Source organism: Frieseomelitta varia, unplaced genomic scaffold, assembly GCF_011392965.1.
Source record: "Frieseomelitta varia isolate USP_RPSP 00005682 unplaced genomic scaffold, Fvar_1.2 scaffold_1023, whole genome shotgun sequence".
NCBI lineage: Eukaryota > Metazoa > Arthropoda > Insecta > Hymenoptera > Apidae > Frieseomelitta > Frieseomelitta varia.
The window spans coordinates 108,262-124,071 of record NW_025108666.1 but is presented as its reverse complement, the minus strand read 5'-3'; the positions used below and the strand labels follow the sequence as shown (position 1 = coordinate 124,071).

Genomic DNA, 15,810 nt, shown 5'->3' with positions numbered 1-15,810 from the left:
TATCATCATACTGAATAATTTACTAGTTATGACAGTTAATTCCAATATTTATTTCAATTCTCAATCAAGGATTGCAGAGTACGTTAAGAAGAATATTATTTATAGTATAGAATATTTATATAGTTCTTAACAATTACATTATTGAAGAATAATTAAAATTATTATTACATCGTTTAAGATTAACTTTATTCTCGTTTTTTAAAACAAAAACAGATTACGAAGACAATTTTTTTTATTAATAATTAAATCATATAATATAATATATAGATATATTATTTTAGTACCTAGTATTTATTGTATAAATCACTCAAATTCAGAGCATACTATATCTACATTATAAGATTCCATTTCTTGTTGTACCTCTACATATTCCTGAATTATTGGATTTTCTTCATGTAAACCAATATGTTTCAGGATATCTTTCTTCTTTATGAACACTTCACCGCATTGTTCGCAAGACAACGATTTGGCATCGTGCGTTTTAGTGTGCTTGATCATGTCATTTTTTTGAGAAAATGTTCTATCGCATATTTGGCAGGCAAATGGTTTCTCTCCAGTGTGAACTCTCTCATGTACATTTAACGCTCCTTTTCGTGTGAAACTTTTATTACAGTATATACATTTATAAGGCTTAATATCAGAATGAATTTTCATGTGTTGATTAAGATTGCTTGAACGTCTGTATTCCATTTTACATATTTTGCAGACGTAAGGACGTTCTCCGGTATGTATTCTTTCGTGTATAAGACGCGACTCTTTGGAAACAAACGATTCTTTGCAATACTGACATATGTACGGTCTCTCCGAAGAATGAATAGACTTTTTATGATATATTAAAGAATTTTTACTCGCTAATTTCTTCCCACAAATATTGCAGTCGATACTTATTCTGTCTTTTTTATGTATACGTTCATGATTCAATAATACCGCTCGAGTTGAAAATATTCGACTACAACTCTTACATTTCCATATAGTTTTATCGATGCACCGTTTGCTTATATTTTCTATGTCTTGTTCTGTATGAGTTTTTCTATGTGATTTCAACTCACTCATTGATTTACATTTATGTTTACATATCTAGAAGTAAAATGCTTCTACGTATTTTCACAATTTAATGTTTCTATGTATTAACGATTTTGGTACAATTTTAATCTATTTGTGCGATGATACAATGATATACTTACACTACATGTATACATATCGTTTCTGTTATTATGACGTTTAAGATGTGTATTCATATTTCCCTTACGATTGAAAGCTGACCCACAAATTGGACAAATATGTTTATTTAAACCATGGGAAAGTTTATGCTGTCTTAATTGTATCCTTTTGTAAAAAGCTTTGCCGCATTTTTCACAAGAGTAAGGTTTATTTCCATTATGCTGGTTCATATGTTCTCCCAAATGAAATCTGAATTACATATTTAACATTGAATAATACAAATTTGATGATGTATTTTAGGATAGATAGTTGAAAGTTCTAGAATGCTACCTAGATCTAAATGCATTTCCACAAATATCACAAATGTGTCGTTTCTTTTTTGAATCATCTAAATGAGTTCTTTTGTGACCTCTTAAATTATTGGAATGTTTAAAGCTTTTTCCACATAAATCGCATAGATAAGGTTTATCTAGTCTGTGAGTGGCTTCATGTATGTCTAAACTAACCCATTTTTCATAGCTTTTGTCACACATAATACATTTAAATAAAAGTTGGCCCTCATGACATTCCATAATATGATTTAATAATTCCTTTTTAGTATTAGAAATCAAATTACAGTGGCCACATTTTCTACTAGTTTCTATCAATAGATTATTAATATTATAGGAATTTCTATAGTTGTTGCACTGTTCCGTCTTTGCGATTGCTTTATGCTCAGTAATTTGATAATCTTCTTGAAGAAATTTGCAGTGTGAGATATGTTCAATGAAATGTTTTTCAGTTTCAAAATATTTATGACAAATATTACAAGTTTTCGTTACAAATTGGAAGTTCATTATTTTTATGTTATCGGATTCTTTATTATTCATATTATTATTGGTTCCTTTTTCTTTCTGTATCACTATTTCTTCTTCAACACACAATATTTTGTGATTTTCAAATATTTCTTGCGTTTTAAATACATTCTTGCAATAAATGCATTGAATTGCATTATTTAATGTTTCATTTTCTGAATAATCTTTTGTTACTCTAGTTGTACATTCATTTTCTTTAATTTCTTTATTGTGTGATTCAATAAAACAATTTAAATCAGATTGCACTTCTTTTGTTATATTTTTAAAATTATCTTTTTGCATATTAGTATTTTGCAAGTCATTAAATTTTTCAGTGACTTCGTGATTCATAGAAATTTCATTAATTTTGTTAGAAGATAACTTTACAGATGTAACTTCAGTTGTTTCATTCATATACATTTCTTCAGTTATTTCTACGGAACACTTCTTTACTATTGCATTGTACCTATGATCATAATTTAGCTGTAAAACAATATACAAATCTCTTATTATTATGATACATATTACTTAAAGATTAAATTAATCGATAGCTACTTACTTCTACATTAATGTTCAAAAATTTTTTTAACTTCATGTCTGTTTTTAACGATGTTACAGCTAATGAATGTGCAATTTCTAATTTATTATAACAGCTCATACACAATTTTTGTGGCATTATATCTTCCATATTAACTGTAATTGGTAGATGTAAATTTATTTTTTCTCTCAGCCTTAAGTCTATCCCTTTCAATGAAAATATTTCTATACCATCCAAACATGATTCCTGGCATATTCTACATATATTTGAAAATTTAATATTCATATCATGATACTGATCTATTTCGACATCCATATCACAATATGATAACACATTATCAGCTATTTGTGTTTGTTCATTTCTATCAAAGACATTCCTCGAATCTTTTTCAATATTAGTATGAGATTCAAATAAAGTTGGAATAGCATGTTGGTCTATTATCACAGGATTTGTTTTATTTATGAAATAGCGATCCTCTATATGATGAGAACATATATAATAGTTTAAATACAATTCTTCATTAGACTTCATTAAAAGGTCTGTTCTATCACACTGGTGTGCCCATATTTTTGATCTGTAGAGAAATAATTTATACAAGTTATAAAAAAATTTGATTGTTGACAAAAGAAAAATGATTAATGAAAAATATTATTCTGTGTAATAATTTAAAGAAAATTTTTTGCTTATAGATTATAAATATGCATGTAACCAGTATTATAAAAAGAAGAATTTAATTCATAACTTGACAAAACTTACGTATCATTGTTTGGGAAATGAATAAATTTGATATTGGTAGAGTCTTCATTGTCTAAAGAGTATTTACATATTTTTGCAGCACAAACTATCTTCATAACTTTAATGTATAGATAACAAATTTCATTTACTTTTTTGTCACTTTCTAAATTTAATTCAATAACTAATTTACTATATCTAATCTATCAATGAAATGTTGTTTGTATCTATGCTGATATTTAATGCATTGGAATTTGTGAAGTACAAATCTAGTAAGTAGCGTTATATAAACATTTTCGATTTTTATTAATTCCATCTTCCAGTCACATAATTTCTTTTGTTTACGAATATTAAAATATTAGAACTATTAAAATATAGTACGCTAATACATTTTGTGTATATATATCTTATCATTTTAGTATCATTTCCAATGTTACCGATTTAAAAAATAAACATTATTTGGACGAGAGAATGCCTCGATCTATTGAAAAAAGTTTGCAATCTTTATACATACATTTTACAAGTCAAATGACACATAGAATGAAAGCTGAGAATTTAGTTTGGAAGATATAATTGTTCAAAAAATACAAAAGTTCACAAATTAATTATATTAATCAGATTTTTTTGCAAATGAAAATTTAGTCAATTTATGGACACTGAAATGCCGCGTAGCGGTGAGACAGTGGAACTAATTTCTATTATTGCTTGTAATTATGTTTTTTCGTCCTATTTTAAATAATAGGAATAATCTTTTGAAATTTTTTCGTAGGAAATTGTATAACCATGAGTTGTTTTATATTTTGGAATTTCTATTAATGGAATTTTGAAGCAAAATTTGGTTACATAATGCAGCAACGTATAGAATTATATGTGAAATAAAAATTTAAAGTTTATTTAAAGCACTTAGAAAAATTACTAATCATCTCTTATAAACCTAAAGCATCTTTTAAAAATTGTTTCGATTGTTTGTCAATCATATGGATTAAAATAAGTATTGTACAGATCTAATATCATATTCTGCTGAAACACGATTTCAAAATAGACTTACATTTACTTAATTAAAAGAGAGCTTTGATAGATTATTTTCTTATCAAGTACTTAAATACAGACGAAATGTTACGCGAAGCTAAAGAAAAATAGCATATATCTGAATAAAATTAGAAACACGACAATTAAATTAGAAAAATCATGCCATGTTTTCTAGTTGATTTTCGTTAATTGTATCATGTGCAAAATCATTTATTTTCTAAATACGTACAATAATCTGTGGTATAACTTCTTTTATATATATATATATATGCGTTTATATACAATATCTTACTCTCGACCTTAAGAACTCAGGCGCAAACACATAAAAATAACTAAGGCTCTTTCATTTTTTTCACATAGTTGCTCGATTACCAGCAACAATATTATAATATTACAGCAAGAACATGCCAATCAATTTTTATGTTATTTTTATATTTCGTTATGATCATTGTTCGGTCGCTGTATTTTTTTATCTAACTAATCGTTTCACTTATTTTTTTTCACTTTTCTAAGAAAAGGACCGATTAATGAATCGAGTGTACAGTGACAAAAAAAATCCCATTTACGCGAATACTGAATGATCTATCAGAAACGAGAGTTTTAGTTATTCACTTTTGTTTTAGAAATGTAAATTAAAGAAATATTAGAAATATTGTTTTATATTGCGTCCATCAGGCACATACATACATATTCTTGCTACCGGAGGAACTATTATTCTTAGTATTTTGTGTCTTTGTTTTGTTGCTTGTTGGACACCGTGAACACTCGACTCATCGATTCAAAGTAGCAAAAGAATATTATAATATTAATGGACAGCAAGTAAAGAACAACACGTAGCTTGTTGCTTTTGTCCTTTTACTTTTGTTTTATATTTCTAAGCTAAGGATGTTCGTCTGTACTTGCTGAATTATCGCTTCATTAGAATATTAGAAGTTGATATGAAAGGAGGAACTCTCTACCCATGGAATCTACTCCATTCGATAGATCCTCATTTATTATCACCGAGAAGTTTTAGTGTTTTTTTCGGTCTTAAGTGTACATAAAAAGAGCTATATAATTATATGTATGTGAAATTTTAAAGGAAAAGAATATACATATACAGCACTGAAATAATAAATGAATATTGTTTTAAAATATATGACCGATTTTTGTTTTAAGATCATGTATATTTAACATTTTTTATAATTGTTTGATTTGTTTGATAGACGTTCAATATACAATCGCAATTGTCACGTGTCCTCATAAAATTAACGAAGAAAATAAATATGAAATTACCACGAAAAAATGATGATAAATCGCTTTTATACAACGCTTTTGTATCTCTTGAAGTATGAAAGACGCTCATGAATCTCTTGATGCTTAAAAAAGAAAGTGAAAGCATCTTGCCATATCGAAAAATGCGATTAGATTGAAGATACATTTAATAAATATAGATTTAATTTATATAATAATGATGGTAACTAAAATAATATAATTTTCATTTCACACATAGGATTCTGAGAAGTTGAAATTGGACCAAGTATACATATATTATATTTATTAGTAAATATTTAAAAATTTCTCCATAGAATACTAATCACACTCAGATACAGCAATAACGCTAAACCTCGAACGTATTATTCCTTCCAGGAATGTAAGTTCGATTATTAGATAATTAGATTATTATAAGATGAAAAATCGTATCGGAAGATTTACTAAGTACAAAATGAAATGTTGTCTAGAAAATCTTTACAATCGATGAGGGAGACTTTCCTTCAAAGGACATTTCCTAGAAAAATTTGTTTAGTAATAGACTTTCATTGAATACTATCTTTTGCCACATGCTGACATCTTTGTAAAGAATGACATATCTTACACAATTATATAATCTGCCTATACAGCATAATAAAAAGTATCATTGTGTTGTGATAATCTTAATATAAATGTAAATTCAACAAAAACATTATTCGATTGATAAATTCCTTATTTTAAGGAGCCAAAAATCACAGGCAATGTAGTCTTTACACCGGTACCAATTTACCGATAGGAATTTCCAGAAGTGGCATTTTTACTGCCTATTTATTTTTTTCTTTAATTACGATGCTACCTATATCAGATACTATCATTTCTATTAATTAAACTATCTTCTTTGTCGACTGGAGGTGGACCGGTAGTTAATGTGGTACTAGGACCAGCCGTTAAATAACCAGCTGATACCGGCGTTCCAGCTGTATATTATAATTTATCTTTAAATATATTATGTACATTAAATATTTAATGGATGAAAATAATTGATATATATATCATACCAGTAAGGTAACCAGAATTAGTTGTATTAGAAATAAACAGATCATGTCGCTGATCTTTATATTCCGCCCAAACACTTGACTTCTCCAGTATTGCATTTACTTTCTCACCTAACAACAAGCTCCTGGTCATCGCTTTTAAAGCTTTGACTATTTGAGCTTTAGCAGTTGCAGGATTTTCAATTAAATCTAATCGTCCCTCTAATATATTTAGGAGATAAGGTACCATTTCAGCGTCCAGTGCCTATATAGAACAATTAACAACAAAAATTTTTAGATTTATAACACTGACAATAATAGTTAAAGTCTTATTTACCTGTTTTATGAGTCTGTCTTCGTTAGTTGAAAATAGTCTGTTCAATGTTTCGCATGCTATTGCTATCATATCTCGTCTAGATTGCATTGCATGTTTCAATGGACTTATACACTCTGTTTGACAAATAGATGATATACAAATCTGAAAGATAATTTGATAAATAATTTAATGTTATTGATATCAATAACATTAAATATTATTCAATATTTTATATAAAAAAAATTAAAAAACTTACTTCGCTTGCTGCTAATTGATGAAGTATTAATATCGCAGTTTTATATACAGATGGTTGATTATTTTGCATTGCCATTTGTCGACACAGCCTAGGTATGTGTCCTAATGATGGAACTTGATCTGCTAAACTCGGTTGTGCTTGAAGTAAACTTACTAATGCTTGTGTTGTTAATTCTAACATGTCCGGCTATTTAAGAGTATTTTAAATTAATCGATATATTCATGTACTAGAATAAATCAAAATGTATACTTACATCAGTTTTTTCTTTGGACATAAGGCCTAACGTCGTATCCATAAGTTCACTTAAAAATTCTTTAGGTTTCCTAAGGGCCCACGTGGGACTGGCTATAAATAATCTAAGGTATACACCTGCGACTGCGGGTTCGTTTGTTGCGACATCAATATTATTTTGAGTTTCAGGTAATTTTAATATTGCATTGGGATTTCGTCTTTGTAACATATAATATCTGAAAAAAATTTATTTCGTCATAAATGAAATTAAAAAAAAGAGATTAAAATTTTAAAAGCAAATTTCATACTCGTCTTTTAATTCTCCAACGATTCTTGACACTCTAGCTTTGGCATTATCATCCCAGATTAATTCAGGATTCTCATGTTTCGTTTCAAACATATGTACGCACTGTTTTGGAACATCCCTAATAGCTTCACTAAATAATCTGGGTAAAAATTTAGACAAATCTAATTTCACTTTTGGTCCAGCCAACTTATCAGATGACATTTTACCAAGCAGTTCTGCGGCTGCTTCGCGTATCTGAGTATTACTCGAATTACAAAACAAATCAAGAACGTATATAACAGCACCTAAAATTTTTATAAATTTCATTTTAAAAAGGTACGTATAATTTTGGTTGTTGTACACATATTTAGCTTTACCTTTAGATAGTGCATCTTTCACGATCTTCGTCGAACTCATTAGAGCGTACAAGGTTTCCAATATAAGTAACTGATATTCTTTCAAAGAATTTAAAACTAATAATAAATGTACTATAACTTCATTTGCCGCAATATCGTCTACACATTCTTGGTTCTTTGTAACATTACTAATAACTTCAAGAGCATTTTTCTGTATCAATTTGAAATTATTATAACTTAAAAGTGAAAATAATAATCTGAAGTGTCCTATACATTGTAATTCAATTCCTGGATTATTTTTAATCACATTTCTTAATGCTTCTAAAGACATAACAATATGTTCCAACTTCTCTTGATCCTTTTTAGCTGATGTTGCATTTCCAATTGACATCAAATATTTTGTTGATTCAGACAAAAAGTCAAGTAAATTAATTGTAAAACTTTTAGGATTCTGTAAAGTATTTGTTTACTCATTTAATTAAAAAAATGTTTTCTCTGAAAAAAATGTTACACAATATTAAATTACCTCTATAGGAAAATTGGGTTGTTCATTATATACTTTTACAAATATTTCTCCAATAATAAGTTCACCAGCATGGACGCTATATTTAAAGTCATTAAAATCATGCTCAAGATTATCATTGCCATTTAATCTTTCCTGTCGTTTAGCTTCCAAATATTCGTTTAATTCTGCTCTTGTCCCGTTATCCCAAATTAAATATGGATTTGAGCAATTCGAATTCAGGATTTTTAATATTTCTTCCGGTTTATCCTTCGACAGTTGACGAGATAGATAAGGCGTTAATAAACTTTCTAAAGCGGCAACAGTAACTGGATTAACAGGTGTTTCATTCTCTCCTATCATGTAACCACCCAATCTTGCACATGCTCGAACTGCTAGTTTTGCTAAATTATTTGCCACTTCTTGGCGATTCTCGTCTTGATTTCTTTCAACGCCACCTTCTTCCAATGTATAATCATAATTAAACATAAATAATAATAAATGCCATAAAGCACCAGATTGTAGCAATTGCATTTGTAATACACTGTCCGAAGCAAGGGAAGACACGCATTCTGTGGCCACCGAACATAATTTTGTTAAATGCTGTAAATTATCATTACAATAATTTTAAAATTTATGCAAGTTTAATAGCAATTTAATGATATTTTAAAAATTATGACTAACCTTGAAATGTAATATTCTACAAAGATCTTTAACTAGTTGTGGTAGTTCAATAATCCTGTCTTTGCAGCCTCTAAATGATCCGGCAACTGAGAAACATCTAGTGATATGCATGCATACTTGCACTGCTATATCATTAGGTTTACTTGATTTATTTAAAACAGAAACACATCGTGTATAAGCTTCTAATAGAACATCTAATCCTCCTTCTCTACGAAGTTCTTCTGCATTTAATGCAGAACAATGTACAGTATGATATGCAAGTTCACTAGCGGCTGCCAATAATGGCGCGGATTTTGAAAATAATTGCTCATCGTCTGTTTCTAGTTTGATTGTTTTGATTAGTTGTGGATAACCTGCGTATTTGTAAGGTCTAAGTTCATCGGAATATCTATGGAAGAGAATACTCTGCGTTCTTAAAATAAGCACTATGTTATCAGGATTTGGACCATCGGTCGACCAACAACTTCGACTACATAAAAATTCGTATGCTTGATTAACAGCTTCAAATTTATCCTATAAACAAAAAATTCCTCTATGAACAATTTAGAAAGTTCGTATATTGTTAAATTTTAATTCAACTTACTCTGCCTTGTGGATTTTTATCAGGATGATACATTTGTGCAAGTTTATAATATGATTTTCTAACTTCAGCCTCGTTATGTTGTTTTCCACTGCACAATTGAAGAACTTTATAAGCTTCATCCACTGTCATCAATGGTGGTTTTTTCTCTACTTCTTTCTTCCATGCATCTAATACATCTTTCAATAAATGTACCTAAAAATTATGTATCATATTAAATATATTTTAATTCATTAATAAATATTTTTGAATCATCTGCAATTAACCTACCGGTTCAGGAATAGGCCACTGTGGAAATCTTACAGTATCACAAAGATGCCTTAGATAGAATATTTGACAGAATAATTCCTTTTCTAATTGTGGATACCTTATCGCAGGTATAGCAATGTATTGATATCTAGCCATAGTATGACTTCTTAATTTTGGTGAAAAATCTGCAATATGCGTCGCTATTTTTTCAATAAGCATTCTTCTCATCTCGGCATTCCATATTGCTTCTGGTGTATCGTAATCACCGAGAAATATTTGCGCAAATTTTTCCGCACCATGATTTTCTAAATAACTAACCATCGCATCGGGTAAAAGTTGTCCAAGAATACTTCGCTGCATGATATCTGATGATGCATTCTACGATATTAAAATGCTATGTAACATGATTGATTTGTTTTATCAATTAGTAAAAATATATACTTTACACTTACATCATCATTTCTAAACGCCTGTTTCGTATGAGTTAACTGTAAAAATCTCGCTATTGGTAAAACATTTGAACCAGTATACATTAGTATGAAATAGAAGACACCAGTAAGATAAATTTTTGACACATCTGCGTTATCTCGCATTATTTCACATAATAAAGTAGCTACTTTTTCAACTAAAACCGGATCAAACGTTAATAAAAGTTGAACAATATGAGGTAGGCACTGAAGATCAGATAATAACCGTTTCATGCGCGGTAGAGGTCTGATTACCGCGTCATCAACATCTCTACTTGGAAAATACTCGCACATTTTGATTAAAATATTTAGAATCAATGTTGCTAATTCACTTTCATTTATAACTGGTGCTCCTTTCGCGACTAACGTCCATTTTAATTGTGGAACTTGCGAGATCATTCGCCATCCGTCTAATCCTTGTGCCCAAACTTTTGTTTTGTATGTAATATGATTTGTAAGATACAATTCTTTTAAATCTTTCAAACTTATAGGACCTTTCCGCTGATCTCCGTCATTGTAATACCATTCTTTTTCCATAACTTGTTGTTGTTGTGGTCCTGCTTCTATTACATTAGTTTGTGTAGGTATCACCGCTCTAGATGTATGTAAATGAGCCAGAGTTAAGAGATCAACTAATGTGCGTACTCCGTTTTGATCCATTATATCTTTTACATTTCTTCTATGTAATATAAGTTTATTTATGAACATGACTAGTCTATCACGTTCCATTCTATCTGTACAACGTTCCAGCATTCCTACAATATATTTTGTATCCGAAAATGGACCAATATCTTCGTAGTATCGTTCATATACTATAGTCATTGCTTGCAAGCAAAGGCACTTCATTTCAACTTTTGTTGTTAGTATGAATCTATGGTACAAGTCGTTAAAAAATTCATATCTAAAACAAAAATAAAAAAATAAATATAATAATTTAAATAGAACAAAATATAATAATGCAAAGAAACAATTAATATTGCATTATACATACGATTTTCTTATCGGACTGTCTGGACTATCTTTTTCCAACAAAAGCCTCAAATAATAATCACCGATTTTCACTTCATCTGACAGGCACTGATACTGTACTTCAAATTCTCTATGATTCCAAGCAATTAAAGTTCCTCCTGCTAAATCTTTGTCAAAAGTGAACGCACGAATTTCATTTTCAAGCGCGGTTCTTAATTCCTCCCGTGTTTTATGATTCCAAATTAAATTTGGCAGTGAATGATCCTGATTGAATTTATAATAAAACAAATTCCAATTTGCTTCCGATTTAATTCTCTCTCTACGTTTTCTTAATACTATCGGACGTTCTTTGATTTTCTCTTTACGCTCGATTCCAATCCTGGCACCCCAGTGTTGAAGAGCATGCTCTACATGTTTCTCAACAACACGCATTTGACGTTCGATCGCAATCCATTGTGGGCTTTTCTTATTTTTCGATGCGTGATCTATAGCTATCTTTAAATTGTCACGATTGTTTAATCGTTCCTTTTCCAAAAATGAATCGGGTACTTTTTCATCGGAGTCTAAGTAATTTAATAAACCAACAGGCTGTATAAATGCATAATGAATACAAACTTAGATGCTTCCATTTTTGCAATTAAATAAAAATGATATTATAAGCTCAATCAATAATGCTAATTTACCATAATTCTTTTTAACAGTCCCATAGCTGTAGGATGTCCTGTAACCCAAAGTCCTACAAGATGTCTACACAATTGCCTATGTGTTAACAATCTACCATCAGTACCAACAGTAAAAAGACTATTTAATAAATGTCTTGGTAAAGCTCCTTCTGCAAGAGCAAGCTCTTGCATTTTTGCAGCAACTTCTGGTGCTCCTTCTTCGATGATCGCTCTCATTATTAATCCAGCACCTTTAACAATAGCTAGCGATGGATGTTGAAATAATTTAAAAAGTGATCTTCCTCTTGCGGCGACCATTTCTAGAAGATTATCAAAGTGTTTTCCATCAGTCGTTTCACTGTATGGTACACACAGAGCAAAAGTTAAAAGATCAAGCATGGCAGAAACTACCAGCGCACCTGTACCACGATTCTGAAATATTTATGGAGATAATGTTAATATTACAGACAGAACAATAATTACTATTGCTAAGGAAATGATGATAATATTTGTATTTTCACACTTACTACATGGTTAACCCACATATCAAGTAAATTTTCCAAGAATTTATTACTACTGAGAAGGCTACTTTTATTTAACTGTTCTTGTCTTAAATCACAATCATCATGCATTGGTTGCATAAGAGCACAAATACAATCTATAGCAGCTTGTGTTACACCATAATCTTGTCTCTTTAAAGCTTTCACAACTTTATGTCCAATAGCTTCCCTAAATCCAAGAAGAGTAGTAAATGCAGTAAAACCAATTTTGCTAGCAACCAGTCTCCTTAAAGCATGAAATTGTGCTTCTATTTCACTGTTTGTTTCTAATTCTTTATTGACCAATGCATTTAAAGCACCAAGAATAATTTTATCTTTATTTTCAGTAAAAAGACCCTGTAAGTAGTTATTCATCAAATGGTAAATTTGAAGTTGTAATGACGTTACAGTCCATTCAAGCGGTACAATACCCTGGACAAAAAAAGAAAATATCTATTCAGTTTGTTATGTGATCTACTCATTACCATAAACGAATATATAAATATATCTATTATCACAAAATAAACATAAATTAAATTTAGTTTTGAAAAGTCTAATTATAAATAAGAAAACAATAAAAAATACGAAATATTAGAAACAACATTTTTATATTTATTCAATTTATTCCAGTCTGTGTAGATAATTCTGTGTCATATATACATTTTAATAAAATTTAATATAACTTAATAAACAATCACCGCTTTAATGCACTGTATAATATTTTGTTTTATACTTGGTAATATTGAAATTTAATATCATATATACTTATATATACAATATTAAATATATTGAATATGTCTTACATCTTGTGTAACAGAGTAATTAAGACCACTATAGGGAATGTTTGCATTAAATCTTTCCAAAATTTCAGCAAAAGTACGTCCACTTGGTGGCTGCTGTAGAAACTTAACATGTGATATTTCAACTTCTTCATCAACAGGTAAATTAAGAGGACCAAGCCTTTTCCCCCTAGGTACCGGATACATTTTGACATGAACATCTCTATTACCAGATGCTCTAACTCCATCCAATAAGGAAGCTAACAAAGAATCTCTATCTGTTGCCGTATAACTGCGAGTTTGACCATTAAGATACTGTATAGTAAATAATTGTGGATTTTCATTGTCACGAATCAACGCAAAAATATCTGACAGAGGTCTAAGAGTGCAAATATTATATGTTTGAGGATCTCTTTCCAGCAAACAAGTATCAGAGAGACAAAGAGTTCTTCTTTGAGGATCTATATGCCTAGACGAATATTTGTGAACAGTAAATTCTGATACACTTGTTATATGTTCATCACCACTAAATTTACCCAATCTCTGAGCAATAAAATCATCTAATTTGATTGGTTCTTTCAAAACTTTTATGTTGATACCTAAATTGTTCATAGCTGATTCCAGCAGCTTTTTTTTAATTTCTTCCATGTGTTGGGAGGCAAACAGGTGTAAACGTCCAAATCCACCACATACAATTACAAATCCATTAGGATAATCTTTCATTGTAAGAATTCCTTCAAAATCTTTATAATAATAACTGGCTAATACCATATTGGTTGCTGGATCTAATTGGTCAAGACTATATGGTGTTACTTCTAATACAACAGGTAATCTTGTATCGGACCAATGATGTTTATAAGCTTGATATCTCTAGAAAAAATAAAGATATTAATTTAATAGATAAAATACACACATTAAACTATTATGAAATCTAATCACATTTTATTTAATTACAAGTATTTTATTATTTATTATTAATAGGATGATTTGATAAAAGTATTGAATTAGTACTAACACTATATAGATTGATATATGACAGAACAGTATTGATATAAAAAATGTTAGTATCGGTGGAATTGTATAGATAACTTCAAATAAATAGCTATTGATACATTACTGGTTATATATTGACCATATTGTAATGATAACATATATGTTTATCATATTAACCATATGGCTAAGATGATAAGAAATTTGATTGAACTTCAACAGTATTATATAAAAAGTTTGCAAACTTACCAAAATTTCTTTAGGTTTCTCAGCAAATTGGTTTCTATATTTCAAAGCTTCAGTTAATAAATGAGCTCTGTATTCTGAACTAAATTTCATATTGTCAACTTTTCGTTCTTTGCGCATTGTTATACTAAATTCATGTACACCTAATTGATTTCTATTTGTTGGTTGGACACTTATAAAATCTGAGTATTCCCATTTGTTTGTGACCTCCAATGTGGTAGGATTATATGTTGTTATACCCATGGATCCAATTGAAAAAATACGTTTGTATCTGTTGTGTAATCATTAAATAAGATTTCTAATATTTATTTGAAATGACAATATATAACATAGCAATAGATTAACAAGTAATATATGTCATATAAAGATATATTAAGCTTATAAAAATTATGATGTTGAATGTCAGAATATGTTAAAAATATAACAATATTATAACATTAATACATATGTTTATTAAAATCTTTTCACCGAAAGATATAAATGTACGAATGGTACTTATTTAAATACTCTTCTTTACATTATTATATTCTAAATAATCCACTGATATTAGTTTCTTAGTTTTATTTGAAATGCATGCAAAAAACACATGTACACTTTACAATGGCAATTCATCTTTTCATAATTAATTCACAATAGTTTAAATCGTGTGTGATTATCTCATTATTTATTGTATGTACATTGTTATCCACTAAAACGGAAAGTTCCTGACAAAACAATAAGAACGAGAAACGCGCACTTACTTTCCTTTCCACGAGTGTTTGGTGACCAAAAAACATGCCACATCTTGATTATCCTTTATCGGCATCATTGTAACATTTCCTGGCAATACGACGTGCGTGTTGTTTTAAATAATATTTTGGCAAAACACTGGTTACTGTTTGTAAAAGATGCGTAGCGTAGAAGGGACATTCGCATACGAATTGAGAAGGAATCACAGGAGAGTCATTTTCAAAATGACAGACACAAGAAACGCAAAATAAATTTGTTGTCGTGTGCACAATATTTATGTTTCACGCGCTAGCGAATGATATTTAGGCACTATTTGATCGCGCTTCAGCCGACTAATGTCATTTTCAACGGCTCTATTGGACTGGGAGCGGCCATGATGCTCGGGGGTGTTAACAAACAGCTGTTTCCAGAT

General features: G+C 29.6%; 2 protein-coding genes across 5 annotated transcripts; both read right to left on the bottom strand.

Moving 5' to 3' along the window:
- Positions 1 to 214: 214 nt before the first annotated feature.
- LOC122527300 (zinc finger protein 708-like) lies at positions 215 to 4,022 on the bottom strand. The gene is made up of 5 exons (XM_043651355.1): positions 3,289 to 4,022; positions 2,554 to 3,106; positions 1,492 to 2,477; positions 1,185 to 1,410; positions 215 to 1,077 (listed from the first exon to the last, which is right to left on the bottom strand). Exons 1-5 carry the CDS (start codon positions 3,381 to 3,383, stop codon positions 304 to 306), a joined length of 2,634 nt encoding a protein of 877 aa, XP_043507290.1. The 5' UTR covers positions 3,384 to 4,022; the 3' UTR covers positions 215 to 303.
- Positions 4,023 to 5,438: 1,416 nt separating this feature from the next.
- LOC122527283 (dnaJ homolog subfamily C member 13) lies at positions 5,439 to 15,808 on the bottom strand. 4 transcript variants are annotated; one of them, XM_043651314.1, is made up of 18 exons: positions 15,410 to 15,808; positions 14,673 to 14,940; positions 13,458 to 14,303; positions 12,643 to 13,086; positions 12,137 to 12,547; positions 11,476 to 12,041; positions 10,470 to 11,385; positions 10,039 to 10,395; positions 9,772 to 9,963; positions 9,189 to 9,701; positions 8,529 to 9,107; positions 8,024 to 8,453; positions 7,669 to 7,951; positions 7,383 to 7,596; positions 7,130 to 7,315; positions 6,895 to 7,035; positions 6,582 to 6,822; positions 5,439 to 6,500 (listed from the first exon to the last, which is right to left on the bottom strand). In XM_043651314.1, exons 1-18 carry the CDS (start codon positions 15,475 to 15,477, stop codon positions 6,385 to 6,387), a joined length of 6,771 nt encoding a protein of 2,256 aa, XP_043507249.1. In that variant the 5' UTR covers positions 15,478 to 15,808; the 3' UTR covers positions 5,439 to 6,384. The 4 variants fall into 4 exon arrangements, with proteins under 4 accessions (XP_043507249.1, XP_043507258.1, XP_043507267.1 ...); XM_043651323.1 differs by having other exon boundaries at positions 12,643 to 13,011; XM_043651332.1 differs by lacking the exon at positions 14,673 to 14,940.
- Positions 15,809 to 15,810: the final 2 nt, after the last annotated feature.

Coding starts and splice junctions, on each gene's coding strand:
- LOC122527300 (XM_043651355.1), bottom strand. CDS start 3,383: ATGAAGATAGTTTGTGCTGCAAAAATATGTAAATACTCTTTAGACAAT. Junction 1,411..1,491: donor GGAAATGCATTTAGATCTAG/GTAGCATTCTAG, acceptor TATGTAATTCAG/ATTTCATTTGGGAGAACATA. Junction 1,078..1,184: donor ACGATATGTATACATGTAGT/GTAAGTATATCA, acceptor TTTTACTTCTAG/ATATGTAAACATAAATGTAA.
- LOC122527283 (XM_043651314.1), bottom strand. CDS start 15,477: ATGATGCCGATAAAGGATAATCAAGATGTGGCATGTTTTTTGGTCACC. Junction 13,087..13,457: donor ATTACTCTGTTACACAAGAT/GTAAGACATATT, acceptor TTTTTTGTCCAG/GGTATTGTACCGCTTGAATG. Junction 7,316..7,382: donor TGTCCAAAGAAAAAACTGAT/GTAAGTATACAT, acceptor ACTCTTAAATAG/CCGGACATGTTAGAATTAAC.